This window comes from Clarias gariepinus, chromosome 9 (assembly GCF_024256425.1).
Source record: "Clarias gariepinus isolate MV-2021 ecotype Netherlands chromosome 9, CGAR_prim_01v2, whole genome shotgun sequence".
In the NCBI taxonomy this organism is placed as follows: domain Eukaryota; kingdom Metazoa; phylum Chordata; class Actinopteri; order Siluriformes; family Clariidae; genus Clarias; species Clarias gariepinus.
The window spans coordinates 20,091,885-20,111,286 of NC_071108.1; the positions used below are offsets into that span (position 1 = coordinate 20,091,885).

General features: G+C 38.3%; 2 protein-coding genes across 4 annotated transcripts in view; both read right to left on the reverse strand.

Moving 5' to 3' along the window:
• The window catches only part of pxnb (paxillin b), a 55,981-nt gene extending 41,520 nt beyond the window's left edge, over positions 1-14,461 (reverse strand). For 2 of the 3 annotated variants that reach the window (XM_053503395.1, XM_053503394.1), the window contains exons 1-2: positions 14,255-14,461; positions 6,730-6,963 (exon numbers count right to left, since the gene is read on the reverse strand). In XM_053503395.1, coding sequence (XP_053359370.1) covers positions 6,730-6,742 — 13 coding nt within the window. In that variant the 5' untranslated portion in view covers positions 6,743-6,963; positions 14,255-14,461. The remainder of the gene's footprint in view (positions 1-6,729; positions 6,964-14,254) is intronic. The other variant, XM_053503396.1, reaches the window with a different exon arrangement.
• Positions 8,015-14,255, reverse strand: ctu1 (cytosolic thiouridylase subunit 1 homolog (S. pombe)). Its single transcript, XM_053503397.1, has 2 exons — positions 13,526-14,255; positions 8,015-8,676 (listed from the first exon to the last, which is right to left on the reverse strand). The coding sequence occupies exons 1-2, from the start codon at positions 14,019-14,021 to the stop codon at positions 8,141-8,143; spliced, it is 1,032 nt and encodes a 343-aa protein (XP_053359372.1). The 5' UTR covers positions 14,022-14,255; the 3' UTR covers positions 8,015-8,140.
• Positions 14,462-19,402: the final 4,941 nt, after the last annotated feature.

A 19,402-nucleotide genomic window follows, 5' to 3' on the forward strand; every position in this document is an offset into this window, starting at 1 on the left:
CATTGTTTATTTTAGATGGTATCATTGACCAGTTTCCTGATGAATCATGTGAATACTCCCATAAATGTGTTGGCTTCAGAGCTGGACAGAACAGTCCTAGTCTGCGTCATTTAGGACATCCTGCAAAACACCAACTGGTCGATTCAATACGCACCACCCCTGGTCTTATTCCAGACACTGAGTAAAGTGGCCACACCTCTCAACATGCATGTGCGTAAAAGTATTTAAACTGATATTGGAATCTGCTTTTTAGAAATGGTTACTAGAGACATTCCTAACATGTAGATCTGCAGTGTATCCCAGGTGTATAAAAAAAATACTTATGGTGATAGCTGGCAGAATGTGCCAGCATTTTCTAGCAGCATAAAAATTAGTTAATTACAATGTTTACATTTGGGCACATCATCTTAGCCCTAAACCCCACCCTGCATCTATTAAAAACAAAAAATACTTTGGTTTTATTTAATCAAATTAGCAAACACTTCAACACCTGTGCATATGCAAGGGCCTCACCAAATTTGTGAAGCAAGATGAGGCAAATATACGGCTAAGAACGTAATGCATTATATTTACGTTACCTTATTTATATGAAATTTCAAACGTCTACCAATTCCATATCCCTGAAGCAATATTTTAACCTTTTGCTCAAGCCTTTAAATGTGTCGCCTGTTTATCTTAGATTAAAAAGAGCACACGATGCTTAAGAGTAGAACATGTCTGTGCTTGTAATACTGTCCCTAACCACATATTTGGAGAATGCAATCTCTCCCTCTCTCTTTCTCTCACACACACACCATTTCCCACAGGTCTGAAATACATTTGTGGTCATAACCAGCAAAACGAGCTAGCATTACCTGCCAGCACAAAAGTGGTCTACTTCATACATACATACAAATAAACTTTATTTATTTGATATTTCTGTTAATTTCCTATTTCAGAGATGCAACCTACTAACACTTTTTGGTTACAAAGTTGTCACTGTTTATCAGGGCACGTAACCCATATACATATATATATTTTTTTTAATTGCATTACTACGTTTTAATAAGTATACACTGGGTCAGAATTGTGAAATATAGAGTGACATACAGCATACTTTCTTTCAAGACAACCTAGGCAATATGATCACCTCAATTTTACATTTTACCTAACTACATTGCCGTGCAAAAGTATTCATACCGCTTGAACTTTTTTACATTTTATCACGTTACAACCAAAAACAAAACAAACAAAAAAAAAAAAAAAGGTAAATGTATTTCGCTGGGATTTTATGTGAGAAACCAACAGAAAGTGGCCTCAGAGGTTTTTTAGTAAACATTAGTGAACAAACAGCATTATGAAGACCAAGAAACACACCAGACAGGTCAGGGACAAATCTGTGGATGAGGTTAAAACAGGGTTAGGTGTGACGAGCCATGTGGGGGCACAGCAAACATGTGGAAGATAATACTCTGGTCAGACGATATCAAAATGTAACTTTTCGGCCTTAATGCAAAACTACGTGTGGCCGAAAGCTAACACTGAATGGTGGTGGAAGCAGCATGTTGCGAGAGTGCTTTTCTTCAGCAGGGACAGGGAAGCTAGTCAGAGTTGATGGAAAGATGGAGGGAGCCAAATACAAGGCAATCTTAGAAGAGACTGTGGTGGAGGTTCACCTTCTAGCAGGATAGTGACCCTAAACATATAGCCAGAGCCACAATGGAATGGTTTAGATGCAAAGTCAAACTCCAAACCTAACTCCAACTGAGAATCTGTGGCAACACTTGAAAATTGCCGTTCACTAATGCTCTACATGCAACATACTGACTGAGCTTGAGCTATTTTGCAAAGAAGAATGGGCAAAAACCTCACTCTCAACATGTGCAAAGTAGGGCTGGGCGATATGGCTGAAAACTGTATCACCATATGAGTGTTTCATATCGGTCAATATCGATACTTATTGATATTTTTTATGACCCATTTAAAATAAGGACCAGGAGAAAAATATTTTACATTTAAACATTTTTACTTTAAACTTAACCTTCCTCTGATCATAGTCCCCTCAGTTATAAGACAGAAATGTCAATAACCATGGAAAACTCAAATAATTAAAATGTAAACATAAGTCTAAAGTCACAATGAACACTTAATTATCTCTTAACATTTAATATGCAAAATGAAAGAAAAAGTGAGAAATGCTTAATAAAGTGTAATAAAATAGTGCAAAGTGCATTTTCTGCCAATGAAGAGGAATCCAGCAGACCAGCCTGAGACATGAAATAACACATATGGAATTATGACATGGCGCAACCAAACGTGATACTGTTACATGAGATACTGTTACCAGAGAGCGAGTGCCTTTGTTAATGCAACTGTCATGGGCAACCGGAGACAGACCAGAAGACTAGCAGTTAGCCCTTGTAGCGTGGACCCTAAACCCAAACGCGGAAATAGCGCGAACAGGCAGGATAAACACGCAAGTTATTGTAAGAACTCTCTCACGCCGAGAGCAAGAGTTTACACAATTAAACCCGCGTTCTAGCAACACACACTCAATCAGGAATTGGACCCAAAATGGTGAGTACTCACATAAGATCCGGCGAAGCGCCGGAAACGGCATGGGCAGACTCAATGACTGAGCGATGTGAAGCGCCATCTTGTCTCCTTTTATGCTTCCTGAATCGCAACCGTACTACTTTAGGGTCCTAGTGCCGGTCGCGAAGTGAATGCGCATGACAGCAACCAAACTAGCTTCGCAACCTCTGTTTTCTTCCGACAAAGAATAAAAATTATCAAACGTTTTATCAAACACATTTTTTATTGATATCGGTCACGTGTCTATCGCGATACGTATCATTATCGTTTTATCGCCCAGCCCTAGTGCAAAGCTGATCCAATGCATTTACTCTCAGCACAACGCTCTCACAATTGCAAAATGTACAGGTACAGGAGCGGTAGTGCAAGAGAAAACTGTCCGCTACTAGTTAACTGATCCTGGATGGCTTCATTCTCCCAGACAAACTAACAAAAAATAAATAAATAATATTTTTTTTAAAATCGCAGCCACATATTAGCAACAACAATGGCGGGAATACTGACATCTTAAAAGGAAAACAATACTACACATTGCTGCCATACGTCAATTTCAAGTTTAAAAAACGGGCATAGGTAACTGTTGAAGTGTGTATACATATTTTGTGCCCCTCTGTATTTCAACATCCACTGTTCAGAGAAGACGAAAATTTCACAAAGAAACCATTACTTCAACAAGCAAATCAGACTTGCTTGGGGCTGTCCTGTGGTCTAATATGTAAAATTTACTTATACCCAATGCCAAAATCTGATATGGAAATGTAACTAAATAACTGTGATCGGTCTACATGGTAGCATTACATGTCCCACTTCTAAGCTTCCAGAAAAGTTGAATGAACACAGACACACCAGGAAACAAGTATAAACGCACACAATGCTGTAGACCGCTTGCTCTGTGTGTACCTGATGCAAAAGCATAAATTTAGATTTGATAGCCACGTTTGCTCTCTTGCTATGGCATTGTTGAGGTTTAAACCATGTGCATCACTCAAGGTCGCCATCTGACATTAACACTTTTGGTTGTGACACTCAATGCTACATAGCATGAATTGAACTAATTCACCAAATGGCACCAAATTTCTTTCAGATTTCCTGATTACGTATTGTTCAATCTTGACCTATATCATCAAGCCTTTTTTCAAAAAAGGTAGAAAACACTGCATTAAAAGGCTTCAGTAAGCATAAACAAATCATGATCAGGAACAGGGTGATACCCACAAGAGCAATGATGCCATTAGCAAAATATGCAGAATATATCAAAGAAAGCATACAGATGGACGACAGGTGGCTGGACAGCTCTATGCTAATTATACATTTCTACTCCTAGAGGAGTATGCAAAAGTCATGGTTCAATAGGTAATGTGAGAAAAAAAATTATGAAAACATTTAAAATCTATAACAAAGTTAACTTGTTAAACTTCTACAAACTTGGAAACAATGGCAAACTAGCCCAAATTCCTGGACAGACACATTCATAAAGCCACATATCTTGCTTTCTAAAAAAAATAAAAAAATATCCATGTCCAAGTAAAATATATATAATCTCTTTATTACTTTTGTTTAATGCACTTGCCTGTCCCCAACAGTCTACAAATGTAGACATAATCTGGCACTAAGCGATTTAGGTGAAGAAGTACACAAGTAGTTTGTTTTTTTTGATTGACATAATTTCCTTACTTGTGCTGAACAATTTAAAACCTCCATTTTAAGGCCGGGGTCATGCTCATTTAACAAACAAGGCTATGAAAACCTAGTGCAAGGTTTCATTTTCAGCCAAAACTTAAGCTACTCCAAAAAAATTAACTTTATAAGTTAAATGTTACCTAGCAACACAGCTAAATTCAACATGCTCCTGAAAGGCCATCAACAATGTTTAAGATGAATTGTTTCCGTGGATGTTACCAAGTGCATAAATTGATGCTGTGAATCAATCAAATCAACTCAACTAGTGAGAAAAAAAGTCAGTAAATTTTACACTATGGCAGCACAACACCTATGCTTACAGGACTGGATTACTGAACATGCGCTAATTTCACTGCTATTCTTTCCCCTCCATTATGGAATTGGGGAGGAAACTGAATTTACACAGAATAACACAAAACTAGAAAGTTTAGCGTATACTGGTCAAGTATGACTTTTTTCACTAGTGTTTCTGTCTACTGACAAGATATACTGTACATTTTCTAGAGCACAAAACACTAAAACAATACACATGGGTAAATCTAAACTACATTTACTCAGAACACAACATACAATGGACCAAATGTCACGTACCAATACAAACTTACTTCTAACTGAGGGAGAATAAAATGTGAGGTGGAATTACATGTTCAAAAAGACTCATGTTTAAACATGCACTGGCCCAAGGCAAAGAATGAAGGCAACAGTTAAATAGTCTGAGCAAAATATTTGGCCTACAACAACAAAAAATAAGATTAAGTAAAAGATGCTGGAGTCAAGCATATTTTTAGTGATGTTCCTGATTGAAATAAACTGGTGAGTTGTAATGAGTGTCTTTGAGCAGAACCTGTTAGGGCTGATATAAAGAAACATGCACAAGAGAATTATACCTAAATAAATACGCCTCCTTAGTGTCTGCCTACCTATTTAAGTTTGGAGAAAAAAAAGGGATGTTCATAAAAATATTATGCGAAGACATATCTGAAGTCAAGCAAATACTGTGCCCTGAATATTCTGGCCAGAGCTTTAACAAGTTTGGAAACAATGAACAGAATAAATTGAAGGACCAGTAAAATTAATTTATGGGACTAGCAATACATAAATAAAGGACCCCCCCCCTAAAGGACTAACCCTAACCTACTATATATCCCACTGAGAAAGCTGGGGTCAAAGAGCTGGGTCAGCCAGGATACAGCACTTTGGAGCAGATAGGGTTTAAAGCATTGCTGATGGGTTCAATAATACCAGCTTGGCAGAAATCAGTAAACCCAGCCTTAATCATTTGAGCAATCACATCCTGTGCAAACTTGTCAGCTTGGTCTGAAGTTGAGACTACTAATGCGGCATCATAATACAAATAAATGCACTTCATTGACAGTATTAAATAATTACTAAAATTAATCACCAAATAAAGCAAATTAATGCATATTAATTTTTCAAACCTGGATCAGTCATGGAAAAAGGTAATTTAATAAATCAAATTTGTTTGGGTTCCTTATTTAATGAAATTGTAATGTAAAATGTCTACTGCATATGATGTAGTCAAATATCAGCTTTACAATATGCATCACTCATCTTATTGTTACAGTGAATAAATGACTTTTTTTTTTTTTTTTTTTTTACTCGTGGTTGTTCCAAAGGTCAAACTAGATTCCATCATTTGTCTTTTTTGGTTCTTAACTCAGCCCAAACTTGAGCTTGAAAAAATTATTATTAACTGTAATCGTGAAAAAAAAGTACAAACTTAATGGCTATGATCTTTTTCTTCTTCTTTTTTTTTTTTTTTTAAAGATCTTACTGATAAGATGGTATATGTTATCCTGGAAAGCTAAACGAGTATCTACATACGAGTAATCTAAGTGTTTTCACTTGTTCTTAAAATGTCTTCTAAAACTAAATCTGATCTTGTTTTCTAGTGTTTGACTGCTAAGTTTTGTCGCTCAGCCCTTTATCAGATTAAGGTGGTAGACAAAACTCTGGGATTTGCTTTAGAAATCTCCGAATCCAAGAAATAGTATAATAACCGGTAATTAAAAGGTTATCTTTTATCTCTAACCGTGTTGCAGTCCACATGTCGCTAGCGTTAACCCGACGAAGAAGCGAATCTATTCATAACTGAACAATGATATTTTAAACGTTTCTCTGGCGAGGGGTCAAACGCTCTGGCATTCCCAAATTTGTTAGCTAAGCTAGCCGACTGAGTGTTAACGTTAATACAAATACGGGTTTCCGCTGTCAGACCAGTTCAAAATGAACATTTCACCACTTTGGTAATACAGCGAAGAGAATCACATACTCGCGAAAAAGATAAGTTAACATTTGCCCACTTTAAAACTAACTTGTTCATTGTTGGTTAAGTTAGCTACACACGAAATAGCACGTTAGCGCTTCCCATTCCTCCCATACTTTTCCGCTATTTTGTTTTCCTGCCACCCTACAGGAAATATAAAAGGTATGCAGAAGTATTGTTTTTCTTACCTAAATCGTCCATGCTGCGCTTTTCTGCGATTCTTCACTTGTCTGCGTCCACGTCGCCAGAAAAAATCGGTGACCCGTGGTCTTACTATAATGCTTTTTTGTTTTTTTCTTAAACAAGTTCTTCTGAAGTTGTGCGGTTCCTCAAACGCACAGGTCTGAGTGAGCAGCGCCCGGCGCAGATATCAAGGAGGCGAACACACTGAGCACGAGCGCCCTCTACTGCATAAGATCAGGCTGCAACACACAAAACACACAAATCAACACAATCCGTATCCTCTGCCCAGCCCGTCTTTTGTCTATCAGGCTTGTTTAAATGCACTAATGGACGGCCAGTGTTCAGCACAGTTTGTAATTCGCCAACACTTACACACACCCACTAAATCTGGCAATTAAGAGATTTGTTAAATCGGCTGTGTTCGGGCAGGGGAAAAAAATCACCATCCTGTGCTGAACACTGGCCCTTCAGGACTGGATATGAATACCCCTGATAAGATGCAAAGGTGCTCTAATTAAGGGGAGGCCTGCACCCATACTGGCCCTTTCTAGATCAGATTGGACACCTCTGCTCTGGAGTGGCTACATTTATTACACATAACCTTTTTATACATGTCTTAACTGAAACCATTTAAAAGCACCCAAGTACACACTGATCACCAACTATGGTGAGAGATGTAGGAATAAACCTTTTTTTTGGAGGTCAAGTACCATGGACTTTCTGAATTGTGTTCCCTTAATGTTTGCAGCCATGGACTCGTTGATCAGTAAGTGAAATTTCATGAAAGCCCCCTATAGTACAGAATCATTTTAACCTAACCCATCAATGAAAATATTAGGCTCATGTTTTAAGTGTGCATACTAACAATCTGACATTTATTAGATCTTTTTATTCTGGGACTTTCCACCAACTCAACTTTTTAGATCCACACTGATAATTAATGGCGTTAGGATTAAACCCAATTCATTAAATTCACTATACAAACTATAATAATTCAATAATCAATTATTTTATAATTGTGAAGTTATAATTTCTATAGGTGTAACAAAATAAAAAATCGTGTCTGCACTTGATGGGGTTTATTATTGGAGCCTCAGTTCTAAAGGACACAGAAAAGCATAAGGAGTAACCCTGCTGTTATCTAACACATTGTAACTTAATATATTCATGAGTGTAGCACATCTCCATGCAGGCATTACCAAACAAATTAGTCTTAAGTTTGCAAATGCGACTACATCCATCAGTGTTTTGAAATATGTATTTACAATATAAAAACACAAATCAGCATCCTTAAATGCAAAAGTCTGCTTTAATGTAGAATACCAAAGAAAGTTAAACAACATTACTTCAAAATCAAAGGCTAAAAACAATAACCTCCCCCTCTATTATATGTGCACAAACACTTATGAAGTTACATTAAAAGTCCACTGCCTTTAGCTTCTTCTCCTCTTGTTTTGTTAAAGCCTGCTGGGCCAATATCTTGTCATGAAGCCGGTGGTGTTTGCCTATCCCAAGTTTGGGCAAGCCTCGATTTAGGCCATCCAGCAGTACACAAGACTTGCACAGTGCCTGGCTGGAGATATAACCACAGCGTGAACATGTTCCTTGCACAGGCATCTTCACTCCTTCCTTCACAGAGAGGTTCTCACCCGAGTGGATGATGTCAATGATAGCACTAGGCCTGACAGCCTCAAGGTCTTTGAGGAAGGTACGTGCATAGCCACGGTAAGCATTGGGTGAATAAACACACTCAGTAGAGAAGTAGTCAAGCTTTTTGAAGTATGCATAGAGAACAATTTCTTTTTCATAAGCATATTTGAGAGGTTTGCAACGTGGAATTGCTCCTTCACCATCACTGGCTGTGGTGATTGCTGTGCAGCGACGCAGACGAGCAATATCACCACGCAGTACATTCATCAGCACCGTCTCCGCCACATCATCTGCATTGTGACCTTAAAATACAACACAAGAGATTGAATATGAATGTTTGCAGTAACCCATGGCACATATTCATTGTACAAGTTTGCATATTCTTAATATAGATATTTAACCTTTCGTTACAATGTTTTGTGTGTTGCCAGGTCTCCCGAGTGCAATGGAAGGGAGTGGCGGGGGCACAGTTAGTTATGAGGGTTCGTCGAACCACTGCTCCCCTGACTCCTAGCTTGCTCCTTTTAGGTCTAATCACAAAGCGGGACATAGCACATCAAAGAGCTTAAAAAAAATCTACTTCATAGTCTACAATGGGGTTTGTAGGGTGGATACTAGGGCCAGGGGTAGCTCAGTGGTTAAGGCATTGGATTACGGTTCAGAAGATCCCAGGTTCAAACCCCACAACCATCAAGTTGCCACTGTTGGGCCCTTGAGCAAGGCCCTTAACCCTCAACTGCTCAGATCTGTAATGAAATAAAAATGTAAGTCGCTCTGGATAAGAGCATCTGCCAAATGTAAATGTACTAAACATTTTTGGACCATTTCTGTAAAAAAAAAAAAAAAAGGCCATTATGTGCACAATTTTTTTAATACACACATGAAAATTGAAATCCAACAACTTTTTCTCTTCTCTCAAACAATTAAAGAACCAACTTGTATTAAAGGACCTTTGGGTGGAAACAAGTAAAAATACCACAAGTGTGCTGTTGGCTTTGAAGTTTATGCTAGGTACATTCTCAGACTCCGTCCACACGAAGCCGGTGCGTTCCCTATCCGATAATTTTTTTGCGTAAACACGGTGTCGTCTCAAGAAATATCTGCGTACACACGAAACCACTGAAAACGGTGTAGTATATATGCCAGACCAGTATGGGGCGCTGTAATTCTGCCATAGAGATACACCATAAAAGGAGAAGAAGACCTTGAGCATGTGCATAACCTTCGCGCTGTATACGAACCAAGATGGTGTTGTACATTATCGCTTTTTGCTCATAACAGCTGCATAGAAGCAATAGATTTTGCTATAATAAAGCTAGTAGGCTTTGTAGCAACATGAACACAATCATGTAGTCCGCCATTATTGTTGTTGCTGTTACGTGTGACGCAACCGACACGTGATGTGATGACATCATCGTTTCACAAAATATACGGATTGGCCGTACACACGAAGACGCAAGGGTGTTGTTTTCAGATGTAACCACTTTAGGACCCGGTTTCAAAAAATAGCGGTTTCAGTCTCCTAAAACGCCGGATCCGTGTGGACGAAATGCCAATACGATGAAAAATTTATACGTATACAGCAAAACGCGTCTCCGTGTGGACAGGCCCTCAGTGACTGAGTGTTTCATGTGCAGGGGGGGAGGAACAGCCCAAGTCCAATCAATACAGACACACACACAGACAGACAGACAGACAGGCGCGCAGAAAAGTTAAACAACATTAGTGCCAAATCAAAGGCTAAAAACAATAACCTCCCCCTCTATTATTTGTGCATAAACACATATGAAGTTACATTAAAAGTACACTGCTTTTAGCACACACAGGCGCGCGCGCGTGTGCGCACACAGGGAGGAACACAGGCAGGCAGGCACACAGGCAGAGACATGACACAGACAGACACGACACACACAGACACCCTGATTTTACAGGCAGTATACAATCTTATCTTTGGAACCATATGGGCTAGAAACAAGATGTTTTGCTCAAGAAAAGCAGCATGCATTTGCACCCCTACTTCTCCAGAAATTGTATCTAGTTAATTCTCTTACAGTTTAATGCATGTTTTTTGTTTCCTTATACGCTGCTTATAGTTTGAATTAAAGTACTCACTGTTCATTTTTAATTATTATACTTTAATATTATTGAATAATTAATTGCAATTAGCTTGACAATGCTTATTTCTTGCTGGATTACAAATGTATTACATCAAGACACCAATATAATTTATGAAATTTGTACATTATATTACTCCACTATCATAACACTATTAAAAGTGAAGATTTTAATTGCTAGTTAATCTGCATTTCTATTTTAGAAAGTAATTTGCACCTGCCTTTTGCTGGTCATGGACAGGCTCCTTCATGTGTGTTAATCAGCATATAGACACGCACAAAGACATACCTGTCAAAGCTAACTCAAAGTGTTGAGGGCAGCTTGATTAATACACAAAATATGTTGCTAAATTGTAGTTACATAATTTGTGCAAGTATATTGGATTTAGTATTGACAAAATATACTAGTAAACAATAGACTATTAGTAACTAAACTAGACACGATTTAAAAAAAAAAACAAAAAACAACACTTTATTAGGATCCGTATATGGATTTGGGTAAGGGCCTCCACCTGATTACAAAACTTTGGCATAATTCTAAAAGATGCTGGGAAAAAATTCTTAAATAATTCAGTCGATGTTAAATCTCCCATTCTAACACATCTCAAATTTGCTCTATTACATTCAGATCTAGTCAGCAATTTATTGTGGTTGTATATTTCAAGTGAAAATGTAATCCAAGCATTTAAAATTCAATGCAAAAATATTCAAGTTACTAAATTACAGTTCAAAAATATTTTCATGGTGTTAATCCAATACAATCTTCATTATTTTTCAATATAACAAATTCAGGTCGACAAAATTCAGGTAATAAAATTCAAGTCGTCTTGTGACTTGAGAGCCGATTGCTGCTGTCCGTGCCTCAGTGTACTGTAAAGTATCAGGGATGTCTGAAACTGACTCAGTGACGTGTGCCCATAGCAAAAATAAAAGTGATCAGAATGGGTTAAAAAACATCAGGAAAATCGGTTTTCCTTCCTCCTACTGGCTGTGGAAGTATCTGAGATGTCTGAAATTGCCTCAGAGACATGTGTGCTTAGGTAATACAGTGAGATGATGTTTTTTTCAAAAACACTATTTTAACAAAAGACTCCTGGAAATCAATTCACCCAGTTAACATTTGTAATAAACTTCAAGTTTCCATACTTTGTGAAATTAAATAAAAAGAACCAATTCAGATACATTATTTAATGTAAAAATTCTATTATAATATGTGCTGTGCCAATTATATATGTCTGTTTTATAATGGATATCCATACAGTATATCATGGACTTCAGGATTATCATGTTTCCCCATCATATGCGGGTGCTAAGGTAGGTAGATGGATAGGTAGATAAATAGATCGATGTGATGAACATAAATAACTATGAGAGCTATAATCGCTGTACCAGTGTGTTTGATATGTACACCATAAAACTAGATGTTTGAGTGGGTTAAAAAAAAAAAAAAAAAAAAAAAAAGAGTATGGTGGTTATCACGAGTAGACACTCTACCCTTGAGTTACATGCTATAATAAATTACAAAGTATAACCTTAAATATATTTAGAATTAATCAGTATCACATCTATTTTCACACAGCTAATGTTTGTGTAATAAAAGTAGTCGCGATGTCAGTACTTGGCCAGCAAACCAGTCTTTTGCAGCGGCTTAAAACGTCTGAATTATCTTCAAATATACAAAAAAAAAGGGAAAAGACACTCGATTATTTTGCATAGGTTATATTTTTAATTCACAAAGTTGGTAAAAACACTGTAAAACAAGAGAAACCCTGTTAAAATCCTTGTTCGCCTTCTCAGCGTTAAGTAGCGAGTGACGTCCTGATTTGAATCTGCGCACGACCGGGGAAACATAGGGAAACTGAATTTCCCGGAACACCGGCCTGTTAGTTAAGAGGGCAGCGTTTCGATCGGTAAGTAGTTTCTAAGAACTAGACTGCACAGGGAGCAGGAAGCACACTTTAAAGTACACTGCGGCACGGACAGCAGCAATCGGCTCTCCACTGCTCTTCCTGTGATATCCCGGATGTGAAGACACAAGACGACTTGAATTTTATTACCTGAATTTTGTTACCTGTATTTTTGTAACCTGAATTTTGTCAACCTGAATTTGTTATATTGAAAAATAATGAAGATTGTATTGGATTAACACATAAAAATATTTTTGAACTGTAATTTAGTAACTTGAATATTTTTGCATTGAATTTTAAATGCTTGGATTACATTTTCACTTGAAATATACAACCACAATAAATTGCAGTGGCAAAAATTTCAAACATTGTAAATGCTCTAAGAATTTTTTCAATTCAGATCAAATTGCAATGCAGAAAAATTCAAACATTTTTTATTGCAACACGTTTTCTTCAGTTTATGTAATTCAACCTGCTATTTTGCTTTGAGGAATTTGGCACTATTATACTTCCATACATTGTCATGTTCATGAAACCACTTTGACACACCTTTTCCATTTTGGCATGGTGTGTTATCATACCATAAATCATTATTAGTAGATGAGTAAATTTAAGCTATGAAGCTATGAAAGGATCCACATACTCAGCAGTGGTGGAAGCAAATAAGATTGTATCTCTATGCCTCAGCAAGATTAACAGAAGGAGGCTACGTTTATACTGTCCAGTTTTGGTGGACTAGTGCCCACTGCAGCTTTTTGTTCCTGGCTAAAAAAAAAAAGCCAGAACACCATGTTTGTCCCCCATCAAAGTCCATCCACCTCAAGGTGTTTAGAATAAGTTCTGCAGTCTAAAAAAGTGCCTGTGTGTTACTGTAAAAAAATTGTTTTTTTCCCCCTGATTATGATCTTCCAGTGTAAGATAATGTAATAAATAGTTTAATCCTTCATTAAATGAACCAAACAAATGGGAAACAAGGATTTCCACTATTCTCTGATTAGAGTAAAAACACAGAAATTCGAGGTATATGGGCTACAAACGCAAAAAACACACCAGGTTCCACTCCTGCTAACTAAGAAATTTCCTCCAAAATTTTCAACAGTATAGTTCGGTTTGATTAAATTAAAAACTACCTGTGCATATCTTGTCCACGTTCAGCATCATAGCTCCCCGATCGAGCGCCTGCCTCCGAAACACGCCGCAAAAAGTGCAGTTGTTCTTCAGGCCCACTTGTTTGACGATGGCGTCCATGGTCCAACCATATAACTCTTGATAGGACACAATGGTTAGAGGCAGATCGTACTGCTGTTGGTTTCTCTTCACCGTTTCTAGAGAATCGTCGCGGTATCCCGTGATCCCCTCGTCCACCGAGAGCAGCAGTAGCTTAAGGCCGTAATCATATCGCTCATTCAGCACTTTCAGAACATGAGCTAATACAGTGGAGTCCTTTCCTCCTGATGCTCCGATCCCAACCGTCTCCCCACGATTAAACAGCCGGGCCGACACAATGGTTTGATGAATCTCTTCCTCAAAAGCCCAGAAGAAGCAGGATTTACATAAGGAATGGCCGGTTTTTGGGCGTCTGAGCAGCGCTCGGTTTTCTACACAGCTGTTACACTGGATGGGCATAATGACCAAACCTGGAGCGACCCCTTATAGTTAGATCTAAATCCGCAAAATTTGTCTGCTTGTGACACAAGACAGGGAAGTGTACAAATACAGCTAGCTCATTATCCAAATCGCACAATTATGTAGATGTTCGTTTCTGTTTAAAGAAAGCAAGAGCAACTCGAAATATTTGCCAAGCAAGTTACAGCCTCGGGTCTGCGATTAAGTAAACATTTACCATATAACACGCTTACCTAAGCTGAAATCGCGAAACACAAGGTACAAGGCAGTTCAGAATGTTACATAAAACAACCAATTGTAATGCTACTTCATCAATGATATCCGTCCTATTAATAATCAGTGGTCTATTCGGTAAACTAATATATAAGTTTGTTGACTTAACATAACCTACTCGCGCAACTGTCATGCCGGTGCTAACCGTCTTCTTCTCTGATACTTAGCAGCAGTAAGCATCCGGCATGGTGCACTTCCGCCACCTGGTCTTCTTCTACTTTGTGGTGGTCATTGGGGGTTGGCAAACAACGAACTGGTGCTTTACCGCCACCAATTGGTAAGGGGTCTGGGTTAGGATTTTACAGTTAGTCTACAACACATTATTTTACTTTCACTAATAGTTAATCCAATAAACTTTTTCTTAGCCTTTTGTTCAAATCGTTTCTGTTTCATATTTTTGACATCATAACATGACATGTCCTAATGTCGCTTTTTGCCTACAATAGTTGCAGTTGCCTGTATCGACTTTCCCTATTTTAAATAATGTACTGTAAAGTCTGGTATGTATGCCAGGATATTATTGTACCGCCTCCTCTGTTTCTTTTTGGCAATCTCATCTCTCTGACAATTATTTAATTCTGATTAAAAACAAACATCATCCATCATCTTGTCTATTGCTTCTGCTATCTTTTCCATAGCCCCTGCCTAATAAGCAGCAGGACCAGACGGAATCTCAGGTCGTATTCTCAGAGCCTGCACAGACCAGCTAGCACCTGTGTTCACTGAGATATTCAACATCTCTTTATCTCAGTCGGTGATCCCCACATGCTTCAAAGAATCCATCATTGTTCCTGTCCCGAAGAAACCTCATCCTGCTTCCCTCAACGATTATTGCCCTGTAGCCCTCACCTCAGTAGTGATGAAGTGCTTTGAACGCCTGGTCAGAGACTCCATCATTTCTTCACTACCAGACACACTGGACCCACTACAGTTTGCATACCGCCCGAACCGTTCCACAGACGATGCAATCTGTCATCTCCTCCACACATCACTCACTCACCTGGACACTAGGAAAGGGAATTATGTTAAAATGCTCTTCATCGACTACAGCTCTGCATTTAATACCATAATTCCCTCCACAATCACCACCAAGCTGGAGCACCTGGGACTCAGCTCATCTATGTGTCAGTGGATCTCCAATTTTCTGACTGGCAGACCACAGGCAGTAAGGATAGGCGGACATGTCTCAGCCTCACTCACTTTCAGCACTGGAGCCCCTCAGGGTTGTGTTCTGTCCCCTGCTGTACTCTTTGTACACCCACGACTGCATGGCCACTACCAACTCCACCGCCGTCATCAAGTTTGCTGACGACACTGTTGTGGTGGGACTGATCACCAACAATGATGAGACGGCCTACCTAGAGGAGATTGGAAATCTGGAGAACTGGTGCCAAAGGAACAATCTCCTCCTGAACGTCAGCAAGACTAAGAAGCTGATAGTGGACTTTAGTACAAAGCAGGAGAGGAACTACCAGACCCCCGTCATTAACATGAGCCCAGTGGAGAGAGTGGACAGCTACCGATACCTCGGTGTTCACATCATGCAGGACCTGTCATGGTCCTGTCACATTAACACCGTAGTAAAAAGGCCCGACAGCGTCTCTACCTCCACAGACGCTTGAGAGACTTCAGACTAGTAATGGGTCGTTCATGAACGATTCTTTCTCTTTGAACGAATCTTTAACATGACTCAGTTGAACAAGTCACCTCGGAGAGTGAGTCGTTCGTTTTTTATAGGGCACGCATGCGCAAAGCATCGCAAAACCTCAGTATGTTATATACAGGAAACAGAATTGAATGATTCTCAGCAATGAGTCTTTAAGTTTCGAGTCGTTTGTTCTTTTGACACGTGACTCCCATGACGCTATGCGGTGCAATAGATTTAGAAGAATAAACGACTCAAATTGGAATATAGGAGGTGAGCTGCTCATTCTGTTTATTATAATATGTCCTTGGTTGCATTGTAATATTCTCATAACTGAAACTATAGCCAAAAATTTTGTATGTAGACGTATTTGGGGGTCCTTTTATTGAAAACGCAACACTTTATTTCTGATCAAAAGAACGAAATGACTCAAAAAGAGATTCGCTCATTATAATGAACAAGATTCAAAGAACCGAGTCACTAAAATGATTCGAACTTCCCATCACTACTTCAGACTGCCCGCTAAGGTGCTTAGGAATTTCTACTCATGTACCATAGAGAGCATCCTGACGGGAAACATCACAACCTGGTTTGGTAACAGCACCATGCAGGACAGACTAGCTCTACAGAGGGTGGTGCGATCAGCTGAGCACACCATCCGCACCGAGCTCCCTGACCTGCACTCGATCTACAGCAAGCGGTGCTGGACCAAAGCAAGAAAGATCGTCCTGGCCAACCCAACAATGGACTCTGTTGCGGTCTGGGAAGCGATTCCGCTCCCTGAAGGCCAACACAGAGAGACTGAGGAGGAGCTTCTTCCCGCAGGCGATAAGGTCTCTCAATCACGCCACCATACAGAACTAAGAACATCTTTTAAACTCCCAACATTGACTGGACAATCATGGACAATCATGGACACATTCATACACACTTGCAATACATATCTGGACCATTGCACAAGACACTTTAATAAGTCACTTTTTATGCATATTTGCATAACCACTGTCACAATTTATATATATATATATATATATATATATATATATATATATATATATACTTTTTTCTTCTATATTTCTATATTTTATAATATTTTTATTATTCCCCTTATTTGTACAGTTTATTTACCTAGTTAAATTTATTTTTCTTTAATATTTCTTTTTATTCTTATTTATTTCTAACGTATAAGTTTTTATTTTTTAAGGTCACTGGCGGTCGTATAAGCATTTCACTGCATATCGTACTGTGTATGACTGTGTACGTGACAAATAAAATTTGAATTTGGTAAGCTACTTTGTTTTCCCCCATACTAATGTTTACTACCATATCCATGTTCTGTTTGTTTGTGGCTTCTTTTGCAACCAATATCATTTCATTTTCCTTTTGTTATAATATGTACTGGTACTCTCATATATTTCCTGCAGGAGAGCAGTGCATGCTCAATAGTCTTACTTTGTACGTCACAGAGTCCTGTTAGGTGCTTACCTCTATGAGTATACTGCTATTAAGGTTGCTGTGTCCAATTCTTAATCTGCTAATTGATACCACTCCTGCCTTTTCTCATCTACTTTGAACTGTATTAAACGTAAATGCCTGCTTTTGTTTCACTAACGCACTTCTGTTGCCATTTGTTGCTTTGCCTTTCTCCACACTATACCGTTATTCTCTGATAATTTCATATTGACCTCAACATTTATTTTTTTGGTTGCTCATCCACTCTCTTATTTCCCTCCACTTCTTGAGTTAGCTAACAAGTTTTCATACACCAGATTCTGGTGTCTTCTTACTGTACCTGTATTAATGTTTGTAAGTGCTGCTGCTGAGTCACTACAAATGACTGTATTTTGATGACTAATCTTTTCGGCTCATTCTAATGCCATCAGTAAAGCATACACCTCCACAGTACATATACTCAGACAATCAGACATTCACTTGCTAATCTCCCATTAGTAACTGCGTTTAATGACTGCAACTCCACTTCTCTCTGTTTAATAGTCCTTAGTTTGGCAATGTTTTATTATTTGTAATTTCAACATTTGGTGTTTCTAATAACCAGAGCGGTCTAACACTACGGTTGTATCAAAGACTTTGTCATCCACACCCATCTCTATTGCCAGCTGATCTTCTTTTCAAACAAAGCCTTTTTTCTGTGCCCTCTCCATCTCCCATCACTCCTCCAGCACTTCATTCAGTGGCTTTCTCCATGTCCTCTTAAAATAATCCACTAAAAAAAAAATCTGTGTAGACGCAATGGCATTTTACTTGCTTCAACCTGAGAGCACACACTGGGGAAGTTCTAACTGCTCCACATTCTTAGAGCTTGAGCTTACATTATATTCAAGACAGAATGTGAAATTTAGGCACCTGTTAAAGAAACCCTAATCTCTGTGACGAGCTGCAGTATTTGATCTCTGTGATGTCATACAGTAGCCGGCTATCAAAGATGGAAATAGTTACTTTTGGTCTTAATCTCATAACAAGATCGCTGTACTGATCTCCAAATAGACTACAACCTAGCAGTTTACTGATAAATATAATACACAGGCTTCTTAAACTAGGAAACACACTTTATATTGCTTAATTATTGCATTTCTAATACGAAGTGTGGGCTGATTTGCTTATGTATGTTACATAAGTTTGCAAGACTTTTTATATACTTTTACTTTATGATTACTGGTGTATCATCAAGGAAAGCAGTGATTTTAAATGTATGTTTTTCCGTTTTACAGAAATGTGTGATGGTGTGTGAGTGCTTGCTAATAATTTGGGCTAATAACACAAAGGAGAGCTTTTATATTAATATTTCCCTCTATTGTGCAGATTTCAACTACTATATTTTCTAATTTGGTTCATTTTGTCAGAACTCTATATTGCATTACTTGCTTTAACATATTATACACTCTCCACCACTTCCCTTTTTTCTATCTATGTACCTTTAGTAACAAACTCCTGGCTAAATCCTGGCCATTTTTTCCCTATACATATGTAACATTATTAATGAACACCTGTATATTTGCTGTTGGATCTTTTTTTTGTTTGTTTTTCTTTTAGTAAAATAATCAATTTGTTTTATGAGCTGGTTTGCCTAGTTTTTCTTTTGAATCAAGCCTTTTATTTATTGGCTCCTAGGACAAGCCACACCACAAAGTCAGTGACATTTTACCATTATGTCTACATGAACATATTAATATAAATATAATAATAGTATTAACTGGAAGACTCATTTATTTTAACATGAAATATATGTAGGTAGCATCCAACAGTACCAAAAGTCGCTTAGCAAGCAGCCCTGTGGCTTGTGACCAGGCCCCGATTACCGCGAAACGGATGAGACATTTCTGGGCGTTCCCTGTGATGTCTTTATACTTGGCTTTTTTATCCTTAATGAAATCAGCAACACGCAACCCAAAAAAACATAACGGTGGAGAATAACAATAACTACAAATAACAAAAGCTAAAAAAA